Source organism: Gobius niger (genome assembly GCF_951799975.1).
Source record: "Gobius niger genome assembly, chromosome: 7".
Classification (NCBI taxonomy): Eukaryota; Metazoa; Chordata; class Actinopteri; order Gobiiformes; family Gobiidae; genus Gobius; species Gobius niger.
This window is the reverse complement of record NC_136858.1, coordinates 11951268-11976432: the sequence shown is the minus strand read 5'-3', so window position 1 is coordinate 11976432 and position 25165 is coordinate 11951268. Positions and strand designations below refer to the sequence as shown.

The following is a 25165-nucleotide window of genomic DNA, read 5'->3' as shown; positions in this document are numbered from 1 at the left end:
CAAATAGACGGAAAATAATGTACTTCAAAGGTTTATTTGGCATACCTCACAGCCATCGACAATTACACAGGAGTTTCCAACAGTAGACACGGTCAAAAAGATGTATGCCTCCATACTGCAACACCTGAGTGCGCGTTCCTCGCCCCTTATATAGGGCAGGTAATTACGTAAACACACACACACAGCACCACACGGTGGCAGGAGGATCAAACGGGGCTGAAATGGCTCCAACAGTAAAGTTAAATTCAATGTTTACGCACTATTTGGACGGATGATGCGTTTCTCTGATTGGTTAATCCGCCTGTCAATCTTGGCTTTCAGAACTCACTGTGATAACACCATATCTTTATAAAGAGTTGTAAAGTGTGTCGTCTGGCTGGCCAGGCTAGATACATTCGGAGGCCGAGCTGCAGCTGCTGAGGTTGAGCTGCTCTCGGTGACGTTTGTCTGGTCAAACCTGGCTCAAGATCTGGAGATGGGTGCTCAGGTGCTGCTGACAAACTCCACATGTAACATGTAACATGGATGGGTCAAATGTCTATGTGGACAAGGAAATATACAAGAGATACAGACTGCATCTTTGCAAATGCCCATATATGGTCATGTCCAAAGCAGCCAAAGGGGGAAAACAAAAAGAACAAACTTCATTTTCATCCATTTCTCCACTATTACTTTAACAAAGGCTGAATTACGAATATAATTTTCAACTAAATAAAGATACAGAGACATGGAGAGCAGCAAAGAGCTTCAACAGCCCCATAAATACTTAAAAAACAGACAATGCTAACCAGGAAGCTACAGCTTCATGTATGCTAACTTTGGCAAATGAGTGATGAATCATTTTCGCTTCTTTTGAACAATTTGCTGCGAATAAACATCCATATGGACCTGATTTTGGCTTGACTTTATTGGTGTGTGATAAATATGTTTATAGAAAACAGCTAAAAGAGTGAAATTGTGATTCACAGGTTTTCGGCCCCCTTCTGTATCCATAGTTTCTGTATACTTTTCTGTCTTTTCTCATCCAATTTACAAACCAAAGATTCAGTCCCATTACTGGAATTCCCCGAAATACACTGCTAATCTTGTCTGTCAATACCACCTCCTAATATTATTAAATGTTCACTATGTTAAGGACCCTTAACTTAAATTTAACTTAAATTTAACCTCACATGTGACCTGGAGATAACGCAGTTTGTAGCTGAACATTGATTAACTCTCGTCTTAGAAAACACTCAAGGAGAATGTCCACCTTCATAAGATGTGTTAAGCTGTGCATAGACTGACATACCCCTGGGCTTTAGCTTGACATGTGTGAGCTGTGTGCTGGTGGGAGACTGTTCTCACATGTGTCACTGTCTAATGCTGCTCTGCTCTGTGTCTGACGCCACACAGAACATGAGATAGTCCACTGCAGGCATGTTTCTGCTTAGCCTTTAACAAATTCTCTGGAAAAGCAAATGCTTCAAAGTTTAGATCCGAAATAGTGACATCTTTAACGCCGCCTGTTGTGCTCAGAGGTTCAGATCAGCTTAAATCTTGCTCAAGTTGCGAAGGTTCTTTTTTAGCAGCAACTTCCCTCTCTCTCTTGGTACAGCTGTGTTTTTTGCCTTTTTTCAGTGGATTTCTTTTTTTTACTGCAGAGAGTCCATACTAGCGATGAAGGACCAAGCTTGCTTAAATGAAAAGAAAACAAACAGCTGACGTTAGTTGAAAACCTAAAGAGACCTACACATTTTCTTCTTCTGAAACATTGAAGAGGCACCAAGAGCCCCCCACAGCTGCAGCACAGTGGAGGCGTCACAAGAGGAGCTACAGGAAACAAAAAAACGAGGAGAAGATGGTGAAAGACTGTAGTGGAGCGGAGGGAGCTGCGCAGGAGGACGAGGAAGGAGGAGGAGCTGACCAGTGCAGGACACCACGCTCTCTGAAACAGGGACATAGCCAAGAGGCGCTGCACCGTTTCAGAGGAGCACTGAAGGCAGTACTCTGGCTTCCTCTACCTCCAAAATCATGCTACTCAGGCTGGCCCACACTGGCAGTGGCTCAGGACTAACCCAACACCTGCAATTTTGTACGATTGCACAATGTGAAATAAAGCACTTACTTACTTTTGACCATTTGTCCACTTGAGGTATAATCCTTCTACATCTAACAGCCAAATTGATTGATTGATTGATGCCATTTTTAGCCTCATGTAAACCACTTCACCCAATTTTGTAACTGATCGCTGGAACTGGAACTATTCAATGCTGCTTCCGTCAGTCTACCCCAGGGCAGCTGTGGCTACAACAGTAGTTTACCGCCACAGAGTATGGAGTGAGTGAATAATGACGACAGTGCAGCACTTTGAGAAACTTGGTAAAACGGGTTTGTAAAGCGCAATACAAGTGTAAATCAACTTTGGAAAACGGCAACAGTAATGCTGACAACAACCTTCCCTGCGACTTCATGATTGACAATAAGTCTTTTGTAATTCTCTAATTACAAAGGACATATTACATTTCTCTACTAGTGCAGGGTTTCTACAAGTAGCAGCAAGACATTATACGTTTAAAGAATCGGATATAGATATAAATATGGAATGAATAAAAGTAAATTGGACACGACGGGAAGTTTTTGAGCAAAAAATAAAATTGAAAGAAAAAGTCAGGAAACATTAGCAAAATCTGCATTTGAACCCGATCTGGACCATGTTGTATTTTCGTTTTAAGGTCTTAATTTTGGCATAACTCTTTTAATGACATACTGTATAAACATACAGTATGTTTATTTATTTCGAGAGGGAACAACATGTATCATGTTTCTTTAAAAAGTTGGGAGTGGAATGGGCCCTTTGAAAAACAAATCTCAAGTAACTTATCGAGAAGCTGATTTCCAATGCTGATGTTTGTCTCTTTAGTTTCCCACTGTATGATTATCTTATAGAGTGACGCTCTTGGCCTGAGGGAAGAGAGCACATGCAATTAAGGAATCTGTGCTTCACCTCCAGAGTGTAGATAGTATGGCCCACATGAATGCGCAGCTTTGTGATGCCATTGTTGAGTGCTGTAAGGGGAAACATGTTCGAAAACCAAGGGAAGAGGTGTACGGTGTCACTAAACAGGCAACGGCCTGTATTCTGTTGCTGTACATAGACCTACAAGGAAATACGTCGGTTTGGCAGGTTGCTGGACTGGATCTGCTCACCGTAACTTAAGCAGGAAAATTGTTTTAGTTTTTCCACTTTAGGACAGTTTTGTCTGTTAGTCCTTGCCAGTTATTCAGTCTTTTTAAGTACACAAACTTTACTTGGGTATGCTGACTATAATATTGAAACTTGAAACCAGCACCTGCCACCAGGGACCCGTCTCACAGCCTCTTCAGTCTTGCCATCATGGAAAAGGGAGTCTCAATCTGGGCTGAGGGACCGCTTCCGAACTCTCCCCTTCCCTTCCTTCATTGCCCTCTATTGTGAACATATTTTTGCTATTGTTCTATATGCACTTGATCTTGTACTATTAAAAAACAATCCAATACAGCTTTGTTTCCCAAACCGTGTGAGCCTCTGCAGCACAACACTCAAAGAGAACATTTGTTTTGCCTCCGTGCGGCTAGAGCTAACCCTGACATACAGAACGGCTTTGTGGAATTGCCTTGATGTCATCAAATGTCTGAATACCCTTACATCTGGACCAGAAAGCTGGTTTGGTGGAGTTCTTCTTATCTCCTGATGGCGGACCAAATAAGTCAAGGACTACTTTGCACAAATACCAGTGTTCCTCGAACTGTGGTACCGGTGATACTTCTTCGGGTGCTACTCAAGGTCTTCGGCAATCTTAAGACTTTTGTTTAATTCACTGATTTAGACATGGTTAAACCCAGCTTAGACATCAATTAGTTTGATTTTAGACTCTCAGGTTTAGTCCGGATTTAGCAGGACTTGGTCAGCCAAGTCATGAGTGGCGCTTGGTGTGAAACATTTGAAAACCTCTAGATCAGGTGTCCCCAACTAAAACAGTTCGAGGTCCACAAACTTTTCTTTCATAACCTTCGACATATGTCCAAGGTCCAGACATATACAGTCATTGCTTTTTTGCTGTTAAAAGATGAACACAGGTTGTCTATTTACAAAGCAGAACTGATTAATGAATGAAAAATGTTCTTATTTCAATGTTATTGAAATTGTTTTGATAATGTTTGATTCAGCCAGAAAAATTAAGTATATTGGGAGGATGAAAAGGCTTTGGGGTCCAGACTAAAGCCTCTGGAGGTCCAGATCTAGACCCGGGATCCCTGCTCTAGAGTTTTTACCACAAGAAATGAAAGCATCTCGTTTATCCACGTCGTGTTGCGGCTCGTGCTCTTTCATCCGTTGAAAGTGCGTTACACTTCGAGGCTGAGAATGATGTGACCGCACTCTCACCTCCTCGACCGCTCTCTCATCCATTCATTGTCTCTGCGTATGATGTGCCGACTGCCTTTACGCGCCTCCTATAGGTCACCTCTCCACCTCCCCAACCCCCCCCCCCTCTCCCCACGTCCTGTGTGAGCCTCCACAGGTACGGTCTGACCACCTAAGTCCAAACAAACACGGCCAACCGCTCTCCGCTGCTGTTTGATATTCCAGGTAATTGATACATGAGAGGGCTCCATTGATGGGCCAGAGGGTGTGTGTGGTGGGGGGCAACAGGAACCAGCCCGGCTTCCTTTGGTGGGACGTGGTGAAGGGAGCAGCTGAGGAAATGACCCCCCCCTCCCTCTCTAAAGGACTTTCCCTGGGAGTACCGAGTTACAGTGTGAGAAAGTTTAGCGGTATGTTTTTGACAGCGGGGGGCAGGAGGTGATCGGAGTGTAGGCCTCGCTAGACCTCGGCTAATGGAGCTTTGTGGAGCAGAGAGCGTCCACACCAGCGTAGGGGGTGTTAACTCAATACGTCTTCGCTGAATATTGTTTTGCAAAGTCAGAAGGGGCACTGTTGTCTGCCTCAATCATTCAGAGGAGAAAAGTGAGAGCAACAGTTTGTAAAAGGTTCACGCCTTGTTTCGGTCAGGAGTTCCTATAGCTGGAAGATTGGCCTATTCTGCAAGTTCTTAGGTTGAAAACTGGTTGCACCCAGAGGAAATATGAACAGAAACGTGGAGAGCCTACAAATTCCACACAATATATTCCACTCGATCGCATCTGTGCACAATATGTTTTGGTTAACTTCCTGTTGGCCAGTGTAGGGTGAAAGACCAGCTACTTCCTGGCCACATTTCAATCATTGTAATAAGATAATTTAATTGTTAACAAAAAATAAAACCGATCAAAACTGAAATAAATAATAAAACAGAAGAAAACTTATATACTGTATATAGTGCATACCACTTAACTTTTAGACATTTTACCATACTATGGACCATAAACAAATATATTTAATTGAAATTTTATGTGAAAGACACACACAAAGTGACGCACAATCATGAAGTGAAATTAAATTTATACATGATTTAGATTTTTTTATAAATAAAAAACTGAAAAGTGTGATGTGTAAAAGGCCCCCTTTCCTTTTAGTGCATCCAATTGCCATCTGAAGTTGTCTGATGATTTCTGAACGATCACATGTTGACCCAATGACTAAATAGAGTCTACTTGTGTGTAATCTAATGTCTAATCTAATCTAATCTAATGTACAGCTGCTCAGTGATGGTCTCAGAGGTCTGTTAAGAGACTATTGTGGAGCAGAAGCATCATGAAGTCCAAGAACACACCAGACAGGTCCGGGATGAAGTTATTAAGAAGTATAAAGCCGGGTTAGGTTATAAAAAGATTTCCAAAGCTTTGAACATCTCTCAATGTACAGTTAAATACACCATCCAGGAATGGAAAGAGTCTGGCATCACTGCAAACCTACCAAGACCCGGCCGTCCTCCTCAACTTACTGACCGAACTGACCAGAGCTGTTACCAAGAAGCCCATGATGACAGTGAATGAACTGCAGAGAGCTACAGCTCAGGTGGGGGAAACTGCACAAGGAACAACTATTAGTCGCACACTGCACAAATGTGGCAATTATGGCAGAGTGGCGAGAACAAGACAATTTTGAAAGAAAATCCTGTTTTCTGTTTGCCAGGAGCCACCATGTAGCCTCCATGTGGCTTCTGGCAAACAGAAAACAGGACCTCTTGTGGTTTTCTTTTAAAAATGCCACTCTGACAAAGGCCAGACTTGTGCCGTGTACGACTTATATTTATCATCTCAAGTGTGTTTCATATAAATTTGTTTAGTGTCGTTATTTTAACATTTTTTAGCGTTAACGTTAGCCTTTAGCTTGAGGGCTAAAACACCTAGTTATAAATTCAAAAGTCCTTCAGTGAAGCATTTACATCCTGAGTAAAGTTTTTAATATGTTGTATTTATCTAAAAGCTGCATGTTTTCTGCCACGCACTGTTAGGATATTTATTTCAGCAAGTCAAAGCTAACTCTGCATATGAATATAACACAAGAAGTTAGCACCATTGTTGCAGCCTTAAAGCTAAAGGCTAATTATAAAATAGCATCACTAGCTAGCTAGCAAATTTCTATGAAACACACCTGGCTTGATGTATATTTAAGTTTTCTTCTATTAATGGGAAATTCTTGCTGTGAGTCAAGAACAATAAGCATTCAACCATTGTGCTTGTGCCGGACTGTAAAACTGTATAGTCATTCTAATGGATGGAAAAGAAAAGACTCAAATGTTGAGGCTGATCCGAATAAAAAGGTCTTTAGCCTGGCCTTGAATAGGCGTATGTTTGTGATTCAGCGCAACTCCAGAGTTTCTGCCATTCCACTGCGAAGGACCGGTTTAAAAAGCCCAAGTAGGCCTACATAAGACCATACACCATACACCATATACACAATCAAGTGTTCTCTTAATATACTTCTTCTGCTGCTCTGGAATTGCAGCATCCCCTTTGCTCCGCTCATGTGTTTTACCTGCCTATGGTCGGTTGGATGATCAACTTTTTTGTTCTTAAATGCTTTTATTTATTGCATTGTACAAGTCTGCGTTTCACTGTTAGTACATATTTTACCCAATTTTCACAATACATAAATGATGCTAAAATAAAAAAAAATCTTATCAAGTTCCATGAGAGTTAAGAATCCTAAACAAAGCCGTGGTCAGCAGACAGCAGCCCAGTGCGGGACTGCCCAGAGTGTGCATAACCTGTCATGGTGGGCCTCTGAGCTTTTGACGTGCACACACACACACACACACTTGGCAATAAACACACAATGGGTCTTACTGCACAAAAAGCCAGCTATTGGAAAGTGCTGATGAGATGTTAACGTCATGTGACCACACCCAGGCTTTGACCACAGAAACATGATCAGGACAAAAAAAAACGGATTCATGACATCAGAGCCCTGTGCAGTCCATTGAAGATATTTTAAATATGGACTTAGATTGCATGGGATAGATTACATTTTTACCCCCAACACCTGAAGTAAAGAACTCTGTGTTCTAGCCTTGGAATATGGATCCCTCTATATTCATAGAGATATTTGTTTTGACCTAAACTTTTCACATTTAAAATGACTATACCTTTATACAATGTGGGAAAGCCCAGATGATGATGTCATGACCTTGGAAGCACAAGTCTGGTTCATCCTTGGGTTCAATTTCAAGAAACTTGAAGGTCCAGCTTCATTGGTTAAAACAATGATGGAAATGACCAGCCATCATACAGTTTAGAAAGAAGGCGGGTTCTGTGTCCCAGAGATAAACGAGCTGTGTCTGAAATGTGAAGATCAACCCAAGAACAAATGCAAAAACCTGGTGAAGATGCTGAACCTGGTAAGAGTTTGTCATTATCCAGAGTGAAACAAGTCCTGCACCGACATGGGCTGAGAGGAAACTCTGCCTGACAACACCATCAGGGAAATACGGGGGTGGCAGCATCATGCTGTGGGGTTGTTTTTGCTCACAAAATAGATGCCATCATGAAGAAAGAACACTATGTGGAAATATTGGAGCAGCATCTCAAGACATCAGCCAGGAAGTTAAAGCTTGGGCACAGATGGGTCTTCCAAATGGACAATTCCCAAAGCATATGGCCAATACTGGTTACAAAGTGGCCTAAGGAAAACAAAGTCAGTGCAGGCATGTGCATGCACGGTGGCCGACAAATGTGGCCCAGTTACACCAGTTCTGTTTGGAGGAATGCACCAACATTCTTTCCAACTATTGTGAGAAGCTTCTGGAAGGAAATCCAAAACGATTGACCCAAGTTATACTGTTTAAAGAAAAATACTATTAAAAAATACTAAATGTATGTGAACTTTTGGTTTTGTAAACAGTAATACAAAATTGTGTAGAAAATATCAGTTTCTCATTCATCTGGAATTTGACAAATAGAAATATTTTTTTAAATTCTAACTGACCTAAAAAAGAAAAGAAAAGTTAATTCTGGTTTCATGTCAGAGAGTGAGAAAGAAATGCAAATTCGTCTTTTTATAAAGTGTATGTAAACATTATGGTTCCCGCTGTATATAGCCTATAAAATTGTTAAGATTTTTCCGCTATTTGTTAGCATCAAATTAAAGTTGGCCTTTAGCTTCAGGGCTAAAACAGCTACAGTTATAAACGCAGAAGTGAAGTATTTACAGCCCGTGTAAAGAGGAGACTCCTGTGTTTATAACTGTAGGTACTTTAGCCCTGAAGCTAAAGGCTAATTTGACGCAAACACATTTTAAAATAGAGCTACATTCTACACTAATGTTATTGAAATACACCTGAAATACCCTTTGTCTACATGTAGCCAAACATATGCTTTAAAAACATTTGAATTTATTTTTATTTTTATATCTGGCTTGGCAAATGTTTGTCTCGGAGGCTTTTTATCACTTTATCAGTGTTTTGTTATTGTTGTGACGTAGCGACGTGCGACAAGGTGGCTTTAAATGTACTGTTTTGATCCGCCGCTTATTCCTATCACCATGACCGTATATCCCTCGACAGAAAGCCCTCTGTTGTGACCTGACGGGTGGCATTACCTGGACACTTCTCCCATTTCAGCAACAGCAAGTGCAGGGGGACCCAACCCAAACACTGCAGCACAGGCCTCTACGGTGTCTCCTGGGGGACAAAAAGGACATTCAGAGCACAACAAAAGCACTCACATGGGCGAAATGCTGAGGCACATATAGCTATTGTGGAGTAGGAAGTGACATTTAAAATGACTATACCTTTATACAATGTGGGAAAGCCCAGATGATGATGTCATGACCTTGGAAGCACAAGTCTGGTTCATCCTTGGGTTCAATTTCAAGAAACTTGAAGGTCCAGCTTCATTGGTTAAAACAATGATGGAAATGACCAGCCATCATACAGTTTAGAAAGAAGGCGGGTTCTGTGTCCCAGAGATAAACGAGCTGTGTCTGAAATGTGAAGATCAACCCAAGAACAAATGCAAAAACCTGGTGAAGATGCTGAACCTGGTAAGAGTTTGTCATTATCCAGAGTGAAACAAGTCCTGCACCGACATGGGCTGAGAGGAAACTCTGCCTGACAACACCATCAGGGAAATACGGGGGTGGCAGCATCATGCTGTGGGGTTGTTTTTGCTCACAAAATAGATGCCATCATGAAGAAAGAACACTATGTGGAAATATTGGAGCAGCATCTCAAGACATCAGCCAGGAAGTTAAAGCTTGGGCACAGATGGGTCTTCCAAATGGACAATTCCCAAAGCATATGGCCAATACTGGTTACAAAGTGGCCTAAGGAAAACAAAGTCAGTGCAGGCATGTGCATGCACGGTGGCCGACAAATGTGGCCCAGTTACACCAGTTCTGTTTGGAGGAATGCACCAACATTCTTTCCAACTATTGTGAGAAGCTTCTGGAAGGAAATCCAAAACGATTGACCCAAGTTATACTGTTTAAAGAAAAATACTATTAAAAAATACTAAATGTATGTGAACTTTTGGTTTTGTAAACAGTAATACAAAATTGTGTAGAAAATATCAGTTTCTCATTCATCTGGAATTTGACAAATAGAAATATTTTTTTAAATTCTAACTGACCTAAAAAAGAAAAGAAAAGTTAATTCTGGTTTCATGTCAGAGAGTGAGAAAGAAATGCAAATTCGTCTTTTTATAAAGTGTATGTAAACATTATGGTTCCCGCTGTATATAGCCTATAAAATTGTTAAGATTTTTCCGCTATTTGTTAGCATCAAATTAAAGTTGGCCTTTAGCTTCAGGGCTAAAACAGCTACAGTTATAAACGCAGAAGTGAAGTATTTACAGCCCGTGTAAAGAGGAGACTCCTGTGTTTATAACTGTAGGTACTTTAGCCCTGAAGCTAAAGGCTAATTTGACGCAAACACATTTTAAAATAGAGCTACATTCTACACTAATGTTATTGAAATACACCTGAAATACCCTTTGTCTACATGTAGCCAAACATATGCTTTAAAAACATTTGAATTTATTTTTATTTTTATATCTGGCTTGGCAAATGTTTGTCTCGGAGGCTTTTTATCACTTTATCAGTGTTTTGTTATTGTTGTGACGTAGCGACGTGCGACAAGGTGGCTTTAAATGTACTGTTTTGATCCGCCGCTTATTCCTATCACCATGACCGTATATCCCTCGACAGAAAGCCCTCTGTTGTGACCTGACGGGTGGCATTACCTGGACACTTCTCCCATTTCAGCAACAGCAAGTGCAGGGGGACCCAACCCAAACACTGCAGCACAGGCCTCTACGGTGTCTCCTGGGGGACAAAAAGGACATTCAGAGCACAACAAAAGCACTCACATGGGCGAAATGCTGAGGCACATATAGCTATTGTGGAGTAGGAAGTGACATAACCGCCAGGCTGCAGATAGGAGAAAGGTTCTTGTTCAAATAAGCTGCAGGGCAACACAGCTGGGACTCTTTACTGTGGGAAAATGGGGCGACGAGGTTGATATTATTTGTTCGAAAAATAAACTTAAAAATAAAGAAACTTGCTTTGAGGTTTTTTATGTTTTTTGGGGGAGGTTTAAAAGATAAAAATATTCAGCTTACACACAGCGTCAGAAGAATTGATATTTGAGAGAAGAAATATACACTGCTAAAATTCGCTTGGAATAGTTTTACTTCTTCTGGAAACCCCTACCCAGTGAAATATTTGTTTACTTTTTTCCAAAAGTGAGTAAATCTGGAGTTAACAAAAGTGTGACATGAAACTCATTGTTTTTGTAGTCTAAACTTCACTTAATGTTACATCTCATCTTCGAATTGTATTTCCTTGTTTTTAATTTTCATGTTCCCTCTCTGATCAAAAACATACCTGAGCTGTGTTTCGAGGCACTCGCGCATCTTTGAGTAATCGCGACGGCACCTCCTGAGGTCTTATGCATTATTTGTTTATACAGGTGGTCTCTTGAGACTCAGTGTCTCATTTGCAAGAGAGACCTGTTAAGACAATGTAATAACAGACATTAAATTAAAACACATTTTATATAAAACTTAACTATTTGTTTCAGACAATGTTTTCATTCCTGTGGATTAAGGGCCGTTTAATGACCATCGTGTTTTGTGGCTGTTACTATTCTTTGTCTATTGTAATTTTGGGAAGCACTTTGTGACTTCTGTCTGTGAAAGGTGCTTCATAAATAAATATTACTTACAAAATCTTTGATGCCTCTTTCCTGCCATTTTTCCCTCACGTCTCTCTTGCTAAGCTTAATCCTTTCATTGCAGAGTAAAAATACTCCACATAGTGTCATTTGAACGGTCTATTTTTTTTTTCTCTTTTTTGAAATAGCAAAGTGATCCAAGGGGAGGGGTGGGTGGGAGGTGCTTAGTTGTGACATTGCTTAAAAATCAGGAAGTGCACACTTCTGCCTTACGATTTTGTTTCAGCCCCTTTAGATTAATATTGCATTTTCTAAACAAGTGGAAGATAGTGATAAAGATGTACTATATACAGTGGGAGGAAAATGTATGAACGCTTTGGAATTTCTCACATTTCTGCCTAAATTGGTCATACACTGTGGTCTGATCTTCATCAAAATCCTAAGAATGAATAAACAGTGTCTGCTTAAACTAATACCACCCAAACAATTACATGTTTTTTTATTGGCCATAACATGTAAACACTCACAGGACAGGGAGGAAAAAGTAAGTGAACCCAGGAATCTCGCTGAACCGCAACAGTTTTGAAAAGAGGAATGGTCCAAGAGTCAGAGACTGTTTATACATTATTATGATTTTGATAAAGATCGGACCACATTTTATGACCAATTTAGAAACGTGGCAGAAATGTGAGAAATTCCAAAGCGTTCACATACATTTTCGTCCCAGTATACCTACAAATAGCATAAAATATTTTGGCTTCACGATTTCTTTTGTGGTGAACACAGGTTGAAAAGTGACTATGATCTGGCTAAATTTCCAAACTCAAACCGTTTCCATGTGTAGAAAATCTTGTCCCCAACACCAGTGTAACTAAACTATTCTTTGAAACAGCTCCTACCTTGTTCAAAATTCTGCCAACAAAAGTCAGCATATAGGAGCAAGCAAAGCAAGGTCAATATGTTTTAGGCAAAATGCTTGTTTGTCAAAGGGACTGGTGGGAATAGGGAGCCCGCTAGTATTCCACAGACAGGAGGCACAGGCAATAGGAACTGTCCCGCTGCCTCAAGACATAAAGGATCCATCTTTAAAACAGACGTCTGAGCAGAACAAAGCTTCAAAAGTAAATGATCCGACTGTCTAGGAGGAGAAACATTATTAACGCAAGTGTCTCAGCTGTGGTCCCACCCACACCTACAGGCTTTTACCTCACCTGATGGATGCAGAGGAGTGACTTCAACTGTCGTTTACATTTGTCATGGGTCTTGGCCTGCAGCAAATCGCATGCAAGATTAAAATGTCAGATGTTTGGCTTGATAAACCCTTCTGAGCATGTCATACAAACACCTCATCAAAAACAGACCTGGAGCAGTGTTGTTTGATTCAGAGCTCAAACAGTGGTGCTCCTGTGTGTTTTTGAAGTCCAAACCACCGTGCTGGACTTGTTCTGGCTCATTGATATTTTATTGAGTCAGTTATCAGCATGGAAACAGAAGCCAAATGACACCACCCCCATTTGGTTTCTGATACCAAGCTATGACTTCATCTGCAGTCCCTCCATGTAAACTCTCCAGTCCAGGAGATTTTAGATTTGGGTAAAGCCGAATTGGAGAAAATGTACTCGGTAAGAGCTTAACCTCCGCACCTGAACGGAGCCCATCATCTCCAGTTTGGCTTCACCCTTTGTAGGTTTCTAGAAAAAAGGCATCTGGCAAAAATGCAACAAAAACGCAATAAAAAAAGCCACAAAAATGAACAAAAATGCAACAAGAAAGTGAACAAGAAAAGAAAATGAATGGTCGGCAAAAAAAGTCATGAAACAAATCAATAAAAGTGCACATCTGTTTGGATCAATTTTGTAGGTCTTGGCTTTCAAATGAGGCTCTGGCCTATAGGCTGTATGAGTATAGGTGATGGTGTAAAAAAATAGGCATCACATTTGTCTATTGATTACAAATGAATAGACCCTATTTTGAGGAGCTTCAGTATTTTAGAAATTTGAATAAAACAGATTTTTATTTGATCACAATCAATGAGCATTCCACACACAAGGCAATTCAATGCGCCACTAGTTTAAAATGTTAGTTGTGGTCCTAACATTTGTAATATCACGATTCTTCTCAAGGACTTTTTTAGAGTCACATTTCATATTTTGCAGGGTCAAAGACATGCTAGAAAAGTCGCCTGGGACTTCTGAAAATTGAAACAAAGGTTTTATTAGATGGACTGTGTTTTTCCCACAAACGCTTGAATTTACAATAAAATAAAAAGGGCAAAATTAAAATTTGTTCCATTAAAAATAAAGCGTGGACATTAGACGCTGCTGCCCCCTTGTGGTAAATGTGCTCATTACCTTAAGAAACCAAATTCCGCAGTAGTCATATATACTGTTATATATACACACAGACTATGAGTACTGTACACCACCTTCAATTCCTTTTCCATTGAGCAGAGAAATATTGACATATTACTACCACTTTAACGTACTACAGTACAGGTTACTCCAAAAGTAGCTTTCTCATCTGTCTAACAATCACAGCAAGTGATGAAGCCAAGTAATGTAGAAGTAATGTCTAAAATACTGAATTTGTATAGCTATACTCACTCATGGCACGCTCTGTTTGATGCCATTTGGCTAAAAAATCTGCTATGACCAGGGAAAAGGTATATTTTTAAAGAAGGAAAATCCCAAAGAGACTACAAATAAAATGTTCCATATTAAACCAGCAAAAAAATGACTGCATTAAAGAAAGAAAAAAAAAGACAAACTCACTTGCTCAAGTTAAAATGACCACTTTACTCTTCTTCACAACACATCCTTTACAATAGAAAAATAAAATTGCCCGCTTTGGCCGCACTGGGAACGGATGTATTCGAGCGGTTCAGAAAACGTCTTCATCGCAGCAGTTTCCTTCAGAGTCGCACATTCAGAAAGTTTTGGTTTGATTTTCTAAGTGAGAAGAAAACGCTCGACTAAAGTGTACAAGTCTGAAATGCATAGCCACGTGTTATAACCAATGTAAGAATCGCTACCACTCAATTTCTCCCTCTTTCAGTGTATAAATATAGCTTTACTGAAATCTCCCGCGCAATGTTTAGCAACTGTTATTGCTCATTTGAAACTTCACGCTCAACCGCACACGATTTCAGCGTAAGAAAATAAGTCAATGCTCTTCCTCTGCAGTCAACCTAGAAACATCGCCACAGAACATACCACAAAACTATTCAGAAACAAATTGCCTTCAAAGTCAGTAGGTCCAAATAAAAGTCGATTTTTACTATTTACAATTGATAAGTTAGTGACCGATTAGCTTTTTTGATTAGTGCAGTTTTGAAGTTCAGTGGACATCTTCTCCGCCTCTTCCACGTCCGAGTCCTGCCAGAAAAACACATTTGTAATTGCATTTCTAGTGAGAGTGAAGAAAACTGGATGAGTGACAAACCTTCTTGAGCACAACCAGCAGCTCTTTGACCGTAGTCAGGAGCGTGCTGGACGTTTTGCTGATGTGACTGTGGTAAACGGACTTCTGCTCCTCTGTGGATTTTAAGGCCTCCTCGGCGCAGCTCAGAGCTTCCTTCACCTGCTCCAGCTCTTTGGACAAGGCGCTTTTGGCCTGCTCCAGCTGCGTGATCACCTTCACATCCTCCCCTGGAAAACACGGGAACAAAAAGGTAAAACATGTGTTATTTTTTTAAATATAAATCTAAGCCATTTTCAATCAAATGGGGGACTTGTGAACAGAATCCGTAATGCAACCACCACAACATCACATGCTACTTAAAGTTTAACCCTGTTCAGGACCTATTTTGATTCACTCTTTCCCCCAGGCCAAATTAAAACATCCATTAAAGCAAAATACTTCAACCAAAATGCTCAGGTAACAGGAAAATGGCTTCCATGGATATTTAGGAGGTCATTGTGAGGAAAACCATGTTCTTTAGTTCTAAAAAGTAAAGATATAGGTTAGTCTGTTTTTTTACATAATCAAAATTGCTCTCTATACTTCATATCAGACACCCCAAAATCACTACTGTTATAGCATTACTAGAAACCACCATGTGTGTACAAGTCTAGGTCCAGGAATGTTGGAGTTGGAAACTTTTCCTTTTCCTTACTTTTATTCACGTCTCCAAAATGCCTGCTGTTAAAATGGGGAAGATGTTTTCACAGAGTGCAAAAGTAACGACAAAGCTCCCAAAAGAGGTCCCGAATAGATTTAAATCTTCACATTTTGGCATTATACTCAGTACGCATGTACCAGTCTGCTCACCCACAGCGGTCACACAGGAGTGAACACTGTGTGGGACAGAACTGGACTTCACTGTTGCAAAACTCAAATTGAGCCAGATCATCATCCTGACGGACTACTGACACAGAGTGTAGCTTGCAGCGAGAGGAGAATATTAGACTGGACATCCATGAGTCTGAAGACCCAGTAAGAGAAGGAACCCAAGCCACCGCAGTCACATGAACAACGCAGCGCAGTCATACCCATTTTGTTGTCCTGAACAAAGAGCTTCTGTTCGATCTCCTCTCGTGCCTTCTCGCTCTTCTCCAGTTTTTGCATCATGCTGCCGACGTCCACCATGGCCCCATTGTACACGATCAGGCTCCCAGACTCGCTGGGTGAGGACTGAGGATGGCCATTGGAGGAAGGAAGAAGAGCCTTGTTCCCTGGAGAAGGAAATTAAGTCTTGAGTGAGCAGAAACAAACAGGATTCAACATTTACGCCGCTTTGGCCGGCCTCAGATAAATGTGGTAGCGTTGTCCATCACAGCTTCAGCGTGGTGCATGATTTCTCCTCATTGACCAAATAAACAGCTGCATGTGCGTGTGGTCGATGACCTTCAGTAAAACTCACCGAGCAGGTTGTCTGCTTGCGTCTCGATGGGTGAAGGCGTGGGCTCGTCTTTGCCCCGGTCTGTGAGTTTGCGGTAGTAACACGACTCCCGCACCACAGGTTTATTCAGCAGCTTCTTTATCTGTACACAACAGGTCCCGCACGTCATTCTATACTCAAACAGACCGAGTACTTTCCACACGCACTCCCTGGATAGGTCATCGCTCATTCAGTGGCACCGTGACTGACCTGAGCTCTGGACAGGTGCAGTCCGAGTGTGTAGAGGATCTCCTCCAGGTCCCGCTCCAGCAGGTATCCCACATGACTCTGGTCAAAATACACGAACGCCATCAGCAGCTCCCTATTGTACGTCACCATCTGCTTCTTCTCCTGAGAGGCACAAAACAAGTGTGTCAAGAGGGAGACCAACTCGGGAAAGTGGCAACAATGAAACAAGCCACAGGGCAGGACTGATTAATTTAAGTTTTAGTTACTGGAAATTCCACATTATCTGGATAAAGAAATGGAATAAGAATAAACCATTATTTATCCACCTTGTCTTTGGACGAGCGTTCTTTTGAAGCTTTCCGGTCATCTTTCCGATCCTTCTTGTCCCGGCCGTTGGAATCCACTTCATCTTTATCTAAAACGACAAACTCCAAATGTAAGTCATGTTCCAAATGCAGTGGTTGTCGGTGAAGCCCTGTGCGAATGTTAGGCCTCAGACGAATGTGGAAGTGTTGTCCATCACATCTCAGCGTGGTGCATGGTTTCTCCTCAAGGACCTCGTCGGTGCATGTCCCGTGTGTGTGAGATTAGACAGTTACCGTCATCGTCGTCTTCATCCTCCGCCTCCAGGGGGTCGTACTCTTCAGCGTTGGCCGGGCTGCCGTCATCTTCGTTGTCCTCCTCGTCTCGAGAGTTCTCCTTCTTCACCACTTTCTCCTCGGGCTGGGGAACGACAGACAGCTGGTTTATGGCTAATATCGTTCTAAATACTATACGTATGAAACGAGCCTAAATGGTCGGTGTCATGAATGCAGCCCACAGGTAATCGAGCAGTATTTTCACCTTGCGTTTGTCTTCCTCGTCCTCCTTGGCCTTCTTTGTCACCGGTTCATCGGTTTCCTCCTTCTTTATTTCACGTTTTTCCACCTCTTTCTTTTCAGAGTCTTTTTTCACCTTCTTCTCCTTTTCCTTCTTCTCGTCTTTGGAGGGCAGAACGGCGAGGGATTTATAAATGAGGTAGCCAAAGTCTCGCTGGAGCATTTCATTGAAGAGCTCCGCAAACAGTGAAACCTGGAAATAAAAAAAATATAAAACTCTGAATAGTGTCCAATGTGGTAGTTTCTCTTCTCAAAGGAGAACTTACTAGAACCCACCATGTGAGTACGATTTCTTAAGTCTAAGTCTAGGTATGTTGGAGTTGGAAACATTACATTTTCCTTATGCTATATTTTATTACTTTTATGCAACAAAACTCTCCAAAACGCCCAATGTTATAATGGAAAAACATAAATATATATAAGTAACAACAAAGCCCCTAAAAGAGCCAAATAGGCTTCTAGATTTTTAATCTTCACAGCATATTCAGTACGTATGTACCAGTCTGCTCACCCACAGCGGTCACACAGGAGTGAACACTGTGTGGGACAGAACTGGACTTCACTGTTGCAAAACTCAAATTGAGCCAGATCATCATCCTGACGGACTACTGACACAGAGTGTAGCTTGCAGCGAGAGGAGAATATTAGACTGGACATCCATGAGTCTGAAGACCAAGTAAGAGAAGGAATCCAAGCCACCGCAGTAACAACCGCAGTCATACCCATTTTTTTGTCCTCAACAAAGAGCTTCTGCTCGATCTCCTCTCGTGCCTTCTCGACCGTTCTCACCTCAAAGGAGTGCTCCTTGTTGTCCTCCAGCCGGTAGTCCAGCAGCACGCTCAGAGACATGACGCTGCAGTCGAACTTGCCGCTTTTGGCCGCCCAGTTGGGGTAGACCAGGATGGTGGGCTCGTCCGGGAGAATGTAGCGCCTTTCTCTCCGCTGGCGCTCCAGTTCCTCCTGTTTCTTCCTCTCCTCTTCCTAAAAAGTGACCTTAGTGTGATTATACTGATTGGTGACAGTCAAACATCTGTCATATGGATTGACAGCCTACCTCTCGGTCTTCCTCAGTGCGCACTGGCTCCTCTTCCTCTGGGACTTTAGGCTCTTCTTTCTCCGGCTCTTTGGACTCCTCCACCTGCTCCTCCACCTTCAGCTGCTTGGTGAGCCGTGCGATCAGCTGCGACTTCAGGCCTTTGGAGCTTAAAGAGCGGCAGTCCAGCTCTTTGCGGAGGTCGCTCACCTTCAAAGAAATGGAGATGCTTACAGGTTTAGAAATGGTTCTCACACATCTTATACGTCCTGGTGTGAAAAGTTTGAGAACAGACTCGAAGGTTTGAGCAAACTCAGCTTGGACTTTTCCACATTAAGTATTAAGAAATGGAATAGGAATAAAACATCATTGTTTGCCCTTTTCAAAGATCTGCCGGGTGAATACTTCCACAGGTTGAATCTTGAGAAAGATGGACTTTGTCTGGACGGACTCACCTTCATGGACTTGGGATCGAGCTTGGACCAGTGCGTGGGGGTGCTGACGTCCTTGGACTCGCCGTCTTCCTTGTCGTCTTCCTCCTTGAAGAGCGATCGTTCAGAGACAGGCAGAGAGAGAAAGGGGGTGGGAGAGAACAGTCAGTATGGCAACAGTGGAGACGGGCAGTGTTTTTAAAGTAGATCCGTGCAAGAAGCGCCACCACATGTCTCTTATTTTAGTCGGTCCTAGTGAGCTGGACTGTGCTTTAAGTCCACTGCTACTGAGGCGTACACAGTAAAGCTCTCTAGCCTTTATAAAAGACTGACACAAATGCCCGCCCCCCCTGCCCAGCGGCCAATCAACCAATCTGTGGAACACAAAAAAGGTCAAATCAATGAGAGGTGCGATGTGGGTAACAGCAGGTGAACTGAAGCTGGTCTCCAAACACAGTGGACTGGGGTGGGCCCTAGTGTCAGCTACAAATTATATACAATATGCTTTAAGGCCTACGTTACGTGTGGCCGCCTGTGCATCTGTCCTGGAAACATCGAGCTCTAGATGTCGTTCAAATGAAAATGTCAAAGCAAACATTGAGGACAGACAGGAGAGAGGGGGGTGGGGCGTGGGGGGGAGGTCTTTTCAGATGGGACGGACCCGGATGTGAACGAAAAAGAACACACGTCTACGACACTTAAATGCGCAGCCGACTCCACACATTCCAGCATTGAAAAGGTGAGATTTAGAGCAAATTTTTTTGGCCAAATTGAGGAAGAATTAGACGTGCAAGTGGCGTTTTGGGAACTGGAAGTTGTTTCACCAGCTGCCATTAGGGCCTATTCTGCTCCCACTGTTATGTGTCGCTGGATACGGAGGAGGTGGGGGTGGGATGGAGGAGAGGAGGACAGGTGAAGGATCGAAACAGAAGAAGCCTAGATGAGGTCGGCCTAAGTGTGTCTTTATGGGTGAAGAGTGTGCTATCTGGACTTTTTTGTTTGGTATTTGTTCTAAAAAAGTCCTGTGCCTTCCTGTGAGAAGCGGAAAATGAAGAAGAAGGGAGGATTAGCGGTTCAGTGCCTGTTCTCCATCTGCCTCCTTGCGCTCGGCCACGAGCTTCTCCGCCAGCTGCTCCCGGAGTCGCCGTGACAGCACCTCCCACTCTGAGCGGGTGGGAAGACAATGCCACACATCCGGCAGAAACAAAACCACTGTCTCCACATGAGCGGGGACAGTCCGCCCCTTGTGGCTCTCCTCCGGCCGGTGATAGCGGATCTCTGCAAATCGATACCTGCCGCAAAGGAAGAAGGGCGCATTGGAAAGAAACATTGTTGTCAGGACACACTTTCAGAATAGTCAAAAACACTGAGCCCCCGCCCCACCACCAACACACACATCTGCAGCTCTCCAACTCGTGTCACGGGTTATGGCAGCCATTTTGAGAAGGTCGACGAAACAAAAAAAAATCAAAATCACATCGAAATGATTGACACTCATCATTGGCCCGATTATAAGCCATCTCCAGCCAATTATAGATGGTGAGTTCGGCATTAACCTGGAGTACTAGGGGTAACGCACCACATTAGGGTTGTGCGAAGGAGAAGCATCGACAGGACAGTGAAAGCCAGTTAAATATGTGGAATATTTAACAGTAAATTCAAAGAAAACTTTAAAAATTATAAATATCAGCAGCGTCTTCTGGTCCAGGCTACTGCTTCCAGCCACAAAGTCCATGCGTTTTCCCATCACAGTATAGAATATGCACATGAATTTTTATGACAGAAAGCGGCAAGATGCCGGCAGACAGAGGCAAAAATAACATTGCAAAAAAGGGTAGCAAATTAAAAGAAAAATTGTAAAGACAAATTGGAATCAAGAATGAAATTTAGTATCTAGTAGTCACAAAATGCCAGGTTGTAAGAGATTGATAGTTCTTGATTTGTGAAAGGAAAGAGTTGAGAGAAGGACTGATAAACAGATCTTACCACTGAGTGCACAGACTAAGATCTATGCCTGTGAGAGCCTTGCAACAGCGTATGGCTGTCTTTATAAGCACTGAGGGGTCCTTTTCGGGTTCCGCGCCGTCCAAAGAGGGAGACCAGTGACCACCTATGGCCATGGCCTCGTCTTTACCCCTCATGCCCACCAGGAACTGCAGGACAAAGACATAAACACCAGCAGATTAGATGCTTGTTTGTATCTGGAAGGGCAGCTGGTTTCAGGGTTTGGTGTAAACTCAGTTTGTTTTTTCCACATGTAACATTAAGAAATGGAATAGGAATGCATCACCGTTAACCTTTTACTTTAAATCACTGCTGAGACAGCACTGTAGCACACTCTCATTGTGTTTACCTTAACAAGCCTGGCAGGATGCTGGAAAGCGTCCCGGACCTCCTGAGGGTCCTCTGCTAACGCACAGGACTTGTGATAAAGCTCTTCAATGCTTGGTGTAGCTAACAGCATAACCTGAGGACAGAAGCAGATTAAAGAACCGGTCTGACAGCAGTGACTGGTGTCTGTAGTTTAAACTGAGGTCTACCTTAGCACTGTAGCTGTGATTAGCATCTGGTGGGTCCAACACCGCTGTGTTCTTAACCATAGGATCCACCTCTTTGTGCAAGATGTGGAAATTGCAGGTGTTGCTCAGCTGAAACGGCCTGCTGACCGGAAAGGCATCCACCCAGGTGAAGGCTGCATCAAAGAAGTCACTGGGGATGTAGAGGCTCTGATAGCGCCTGCGCAGCTCCATCAGGTCACAGCTCGTGCTGCACATCAGGAGAAAAAACACATTAATATTTTGCTCTGTTTAACATCACTACACCATGGACACTTTCACTCACCCATCCAAGCTGAACTTGGAGAACTGCACAGTGTAGCGTGGCTGTGCTCTGCGCGGCCGGCGAGGGGAGCGCTCTCTTCGTGGAGAGCGGTCTCTAGAGCGTTTGCGTGTGGGGGAGCGCTCTCTGGACCTCCTGCGCTCACGCTCTCTGTCTCTGGGAAATAAAAGCAGCACATCAGAAAACACCCGTAGATTACATGTCAATCTAAGGCGTGAGCCCCAGTCAGACCTGCGTTCCTCTTTGGGCCTCAGGATGAGCTCGGGCCCACGGTCGCGATTGGGGAAGCGAGGAGGCGGCTCTATTCTTCGGACAGGCTGAGGCTGTGCCATCATTCTGACAGGGGGCTGCAGCAGACCACCAGAAAACACATCTAACACACAAGAGAGAACATTTCATTTTTCAATTCCACACCCACATCCAGTTCAACTTCAGACAGGTTTCTCCTGAACCTTTGGGAGGGGGTTGTGGCAGCAGCGGCTGTGGAGGGTTCTGTAGAAGTGGAGCCAAAGAAGCAGCAGAAAGCTGGGCCTGCAGTAAAGAGGGAGGGGGCGCCTGGGCCTGGACACTGAACGTGTTTGGAGGGGGCATAGACTGCAGCATGGCTGGTGCAGGCTTCATCATGTTTTGAGCTTGAGGCTGATTCTTAAACAGAGGCAAATTTTACAAAATATTACTCCAACAACAATTACAAGGAACACACTTGTGTGATGTAAATAAGCGATTTTGTTATAACCTGGCACATTTACAATCTGTGAACGAATTGTATATTATTGTTCATTGATGTGTGTTGTCCCAATCAAATAAATAAATAAAAAATAAACCACGATATGATGCTGACAGCATTCTTAAACCCATGGTACTCATGGGTTTAAGAATTATACAGGGATTTAAGAAATTACATTATGATGGTACTCTGTATGGGCTCTAATCTCAGTGTACAATAACAAAAGCGATTACAGAGGTTCCTAAAAGCAGCTGAGCTCACCGTCTGGTTGCCCAGCTGAGGTAAGGTCTGGATGCGCTGGGCATTCCACTTGAATGGCATGTTCGGGTTGTACACGGCTTCTACAAGGACCCTGTCACCCACTTGGGGAGTTTTCCCTTTTACAGCGCTAAAGATAAAAAGACAACAAACATGTCAGCAATCGAGTGCATCATGACGAGGGCTAAAACAACAAATGCAATGATGCCAGATTTCTTCATGGCACCTCAGTTGAAAGAAGACGTCTTCATCCACAAAGCCGAACGTGTCGTGCAGCTTGTTGACCACACCGGTGAAGACGCGCTGCTTCTGCGGCTGTGCCTGCTGCTGGTGACTCGAGCGCGGGGTCGGGTACGACACGGTTATCTGAGCCGTCTGTTGAGGGTTGGAAAGGCTCAGACTAGTTGGCAAGGCAACAGGAGGCTGAGGGGAAAACACATGAAACTCATTACTTTTCCTGGCAGTTTCCATGTCGCTTGTTAGAATATCATCACTTAATGCATGAAAAACATCTATCTTATAACTGTAAAATACCTGAGACATCAGCGCTTGCTGTGGTTGGGGAAGCTGAAAGACAGGAAAGCAAAAATAAAGTGAAAAAAAGTCAAATAATTACAACGTAGTTTGTTTATGTGCTACGAGTTATGGGCTTAATAAATATTAATAGTAAATAGTAAATTAATAGCTAAACTAATTAATAGTTATTAGTTTAGCATTGTTTTACTTGTGATAGAAGTCCACAAAGGGAAGTCTGTGTGTTATTTAAAGAGCTTCACCTGATGGGGCACATTGTAGAGCTGCTGCTGCTGTGGTGGAGGCTGCTGCTGCTGCTGCTGCTGCTGCTGTTGTTGCTGCTGCTGCTGCTGTTGTTGATACTGCTGAAGGGCTGAATTGATCTGAGACTATAAATGACACATGCCATGAGACGGTCATCAATGCACACACAAGTGAACACCAAGTCCGAGTCTAACCTGCTGAAGAGCTGCCGCTGCAGCTGCCGCGGCTGCTTGCTGCTGCAGAGCCGCCGTCTGCTGAGAAAGCTGATAGTTGGCAGCAGACTGACTGCTGAGAGACGCTGCAGCCAGAGCTGACTGTTGGGAGTACACTGAAGGAGATGCGCCCAGAAGAGACGGCTGCTGAACTCCCAGAGCTGCAGGCACATAAGCAAGACACAAAACAGTTAGAAGGTCTCAAAACAAACAAAGGTGCTGCTCATACTCACAGTGCAGACTGTTGAGGTCCAGAGACTGCCCAGAGTGCCCTGGCTGGGACACTGCAGTGGCTGCAAACTGAGTCGCCCACGGAGGGTTCTTCTGTCCCCCGAACTGGGCCATGACTCACTGAAATCAACGTCGTGCGCCACGGACTGATGCTCTTAACCTGAAAAAGCACAATTTGCATCAATAAAAAAACTCAGAGCCACTCACTGATTTGATGACATAGAAGTAACGTATTTCAATAGCTACACATACTACAAAACCAAGACGAGTCGCCCCAATGATTGGTCGCGCAAGTTTTTTATGTATAAAATGTTCTTGACCGGAGTCATCGTGCTTTATGCTGCTCAGAACCATTAGCAGATTTCGCTGACACAGCTGTGCTCCAGGCTCAGGGACCGCAGCTAGCATTAGCTTATGTCTTTAGCTTCTACGCGTGCTGCCTTTTGCTAGCCCGTTATGCTGAGCAAGCAGATTTGTCCAATTTGTTAGATACAAATGTCTTACTGCGGTATATCGTGGGCTCTCGTTTGTTTGGGCAGTGTAAACCTCTGGTGCACATGCATCCACAAAGAGACAGCAAAGTGTGTGCGCGTCAAGCCAAGTTATATAACTGTTAGCTTTGTCTAGAGACGCTCGTGCTCCGATTGTTTAGCACGAGGCCTGGGCTAATGTGTACGACAAATGCTGCAGATTAATTATTTAAACATGCACCAAACCCTGGCATTTATTGAACGCATATTTACTACAGTGAAAGAACAGCTGCTAAAATCTTGAAATGGACGACTTCTTAGCATTAAAATGTTGTAATAAATGTGATGACTGCGCTCAGCTCACCTCTGTCCAACACCGGCCGAAGAGTACAATGCGCATGCGCACTAGAGGACATTTTCTTAAAGTGGACGACATCCACCGCGACTAAATAAATAATAATAAATAATACTTATGTAATAAATACATGATCAAAATTAATTGACTGCTAGGAATAAATATTTAGCGGTTAATAATTTAAGTGTAGGGACAAGCATTTATTCTGTGGGTGCGAAATTTGACTTTATTATATAGTTTTATACTTATAAGCAATGTATCATCCGCAATTCCATATACATATACAGTGCGCATAATATGAAGCAGATGCA

At 42.9% G+C, this 25165-nt stretch overlaps 1 protein-coding gene across 1 annotated transcript; it reads right to left on the bottom strand.

The window, feature by feature from the left end:
- Positions 1 to 14351: 14351 nt before the first annotated feature.
- ccar1 (cell division cycle and apoptosis regulator 1) lies at positions 14352 to 24890 on the bottom strand. The gene is made up of 24 exons (XM_079559867.1): positions 24864 to 24890; positions 24032 to 24189; positions 23781 to 23959; positions 23586 to 23711; positions 23344 to 23376; positions 23036 to 23232; positions 22813 to 22939; positions 22277 to 22469; positions 21828 to 22197; positions 21527 to 21752; positions 21340 to 21453; positions 20973 to 21139; positions 20068 to 20278; positions 19011 to 19094; positions 18577 to 18765; positions 18312 to 18503; positions 17488 to 17715; positions 17244 to 17367; positions 16971 to 17059; positions 16666 to 16806; positions 16438 to 16558; positions 16067 to 16249; positions 15018 to 15223; positions 14352 to 14950 (listed from the first exon to the last, which is right to left on the bottom strand). The coding sequence occupies exons 2-24, from the start codon at positions 24141 to 24143 to the stop codon at positions 14882 to 14884; spliced, it is 3681 nt and encodes a 1226-aa protein (XP_079415993.1). The 5' UTR covers positions 24144 to 24189; positions 24864 to 24890; the 3' UTR covers positions 14352 to 14881.
- Between the last annotated feature and the right edge of the window lie 275 nt (positions 24891 to 25165).

Excerpts from the sequence above, each read along its gene's own strand:
- ccar1 (XM_079559867.1), bottom strand. The coding sequence starts at position 24,143 with ATGGCCCAGTTCGGGGGACAGAAGAACCCTCCGTGGGCGACTCAGTTT. Across the intron at positions 21,140-21,339 it reads ATCCTGCCAGGCTTGTTAAG|TTCCTGGTGGGCATGAGGGG; the intron begins GTAAACACAATG and ends TTTGTCCTGCAG. Across the intron at positions 15,224-16,066 it reads TGTTCAGGACAACAAAATGG|GGGAGGATGTGAAGGTGATC; the intron begins GTATGACTGCGC and ends CGTGTTTTCCAG.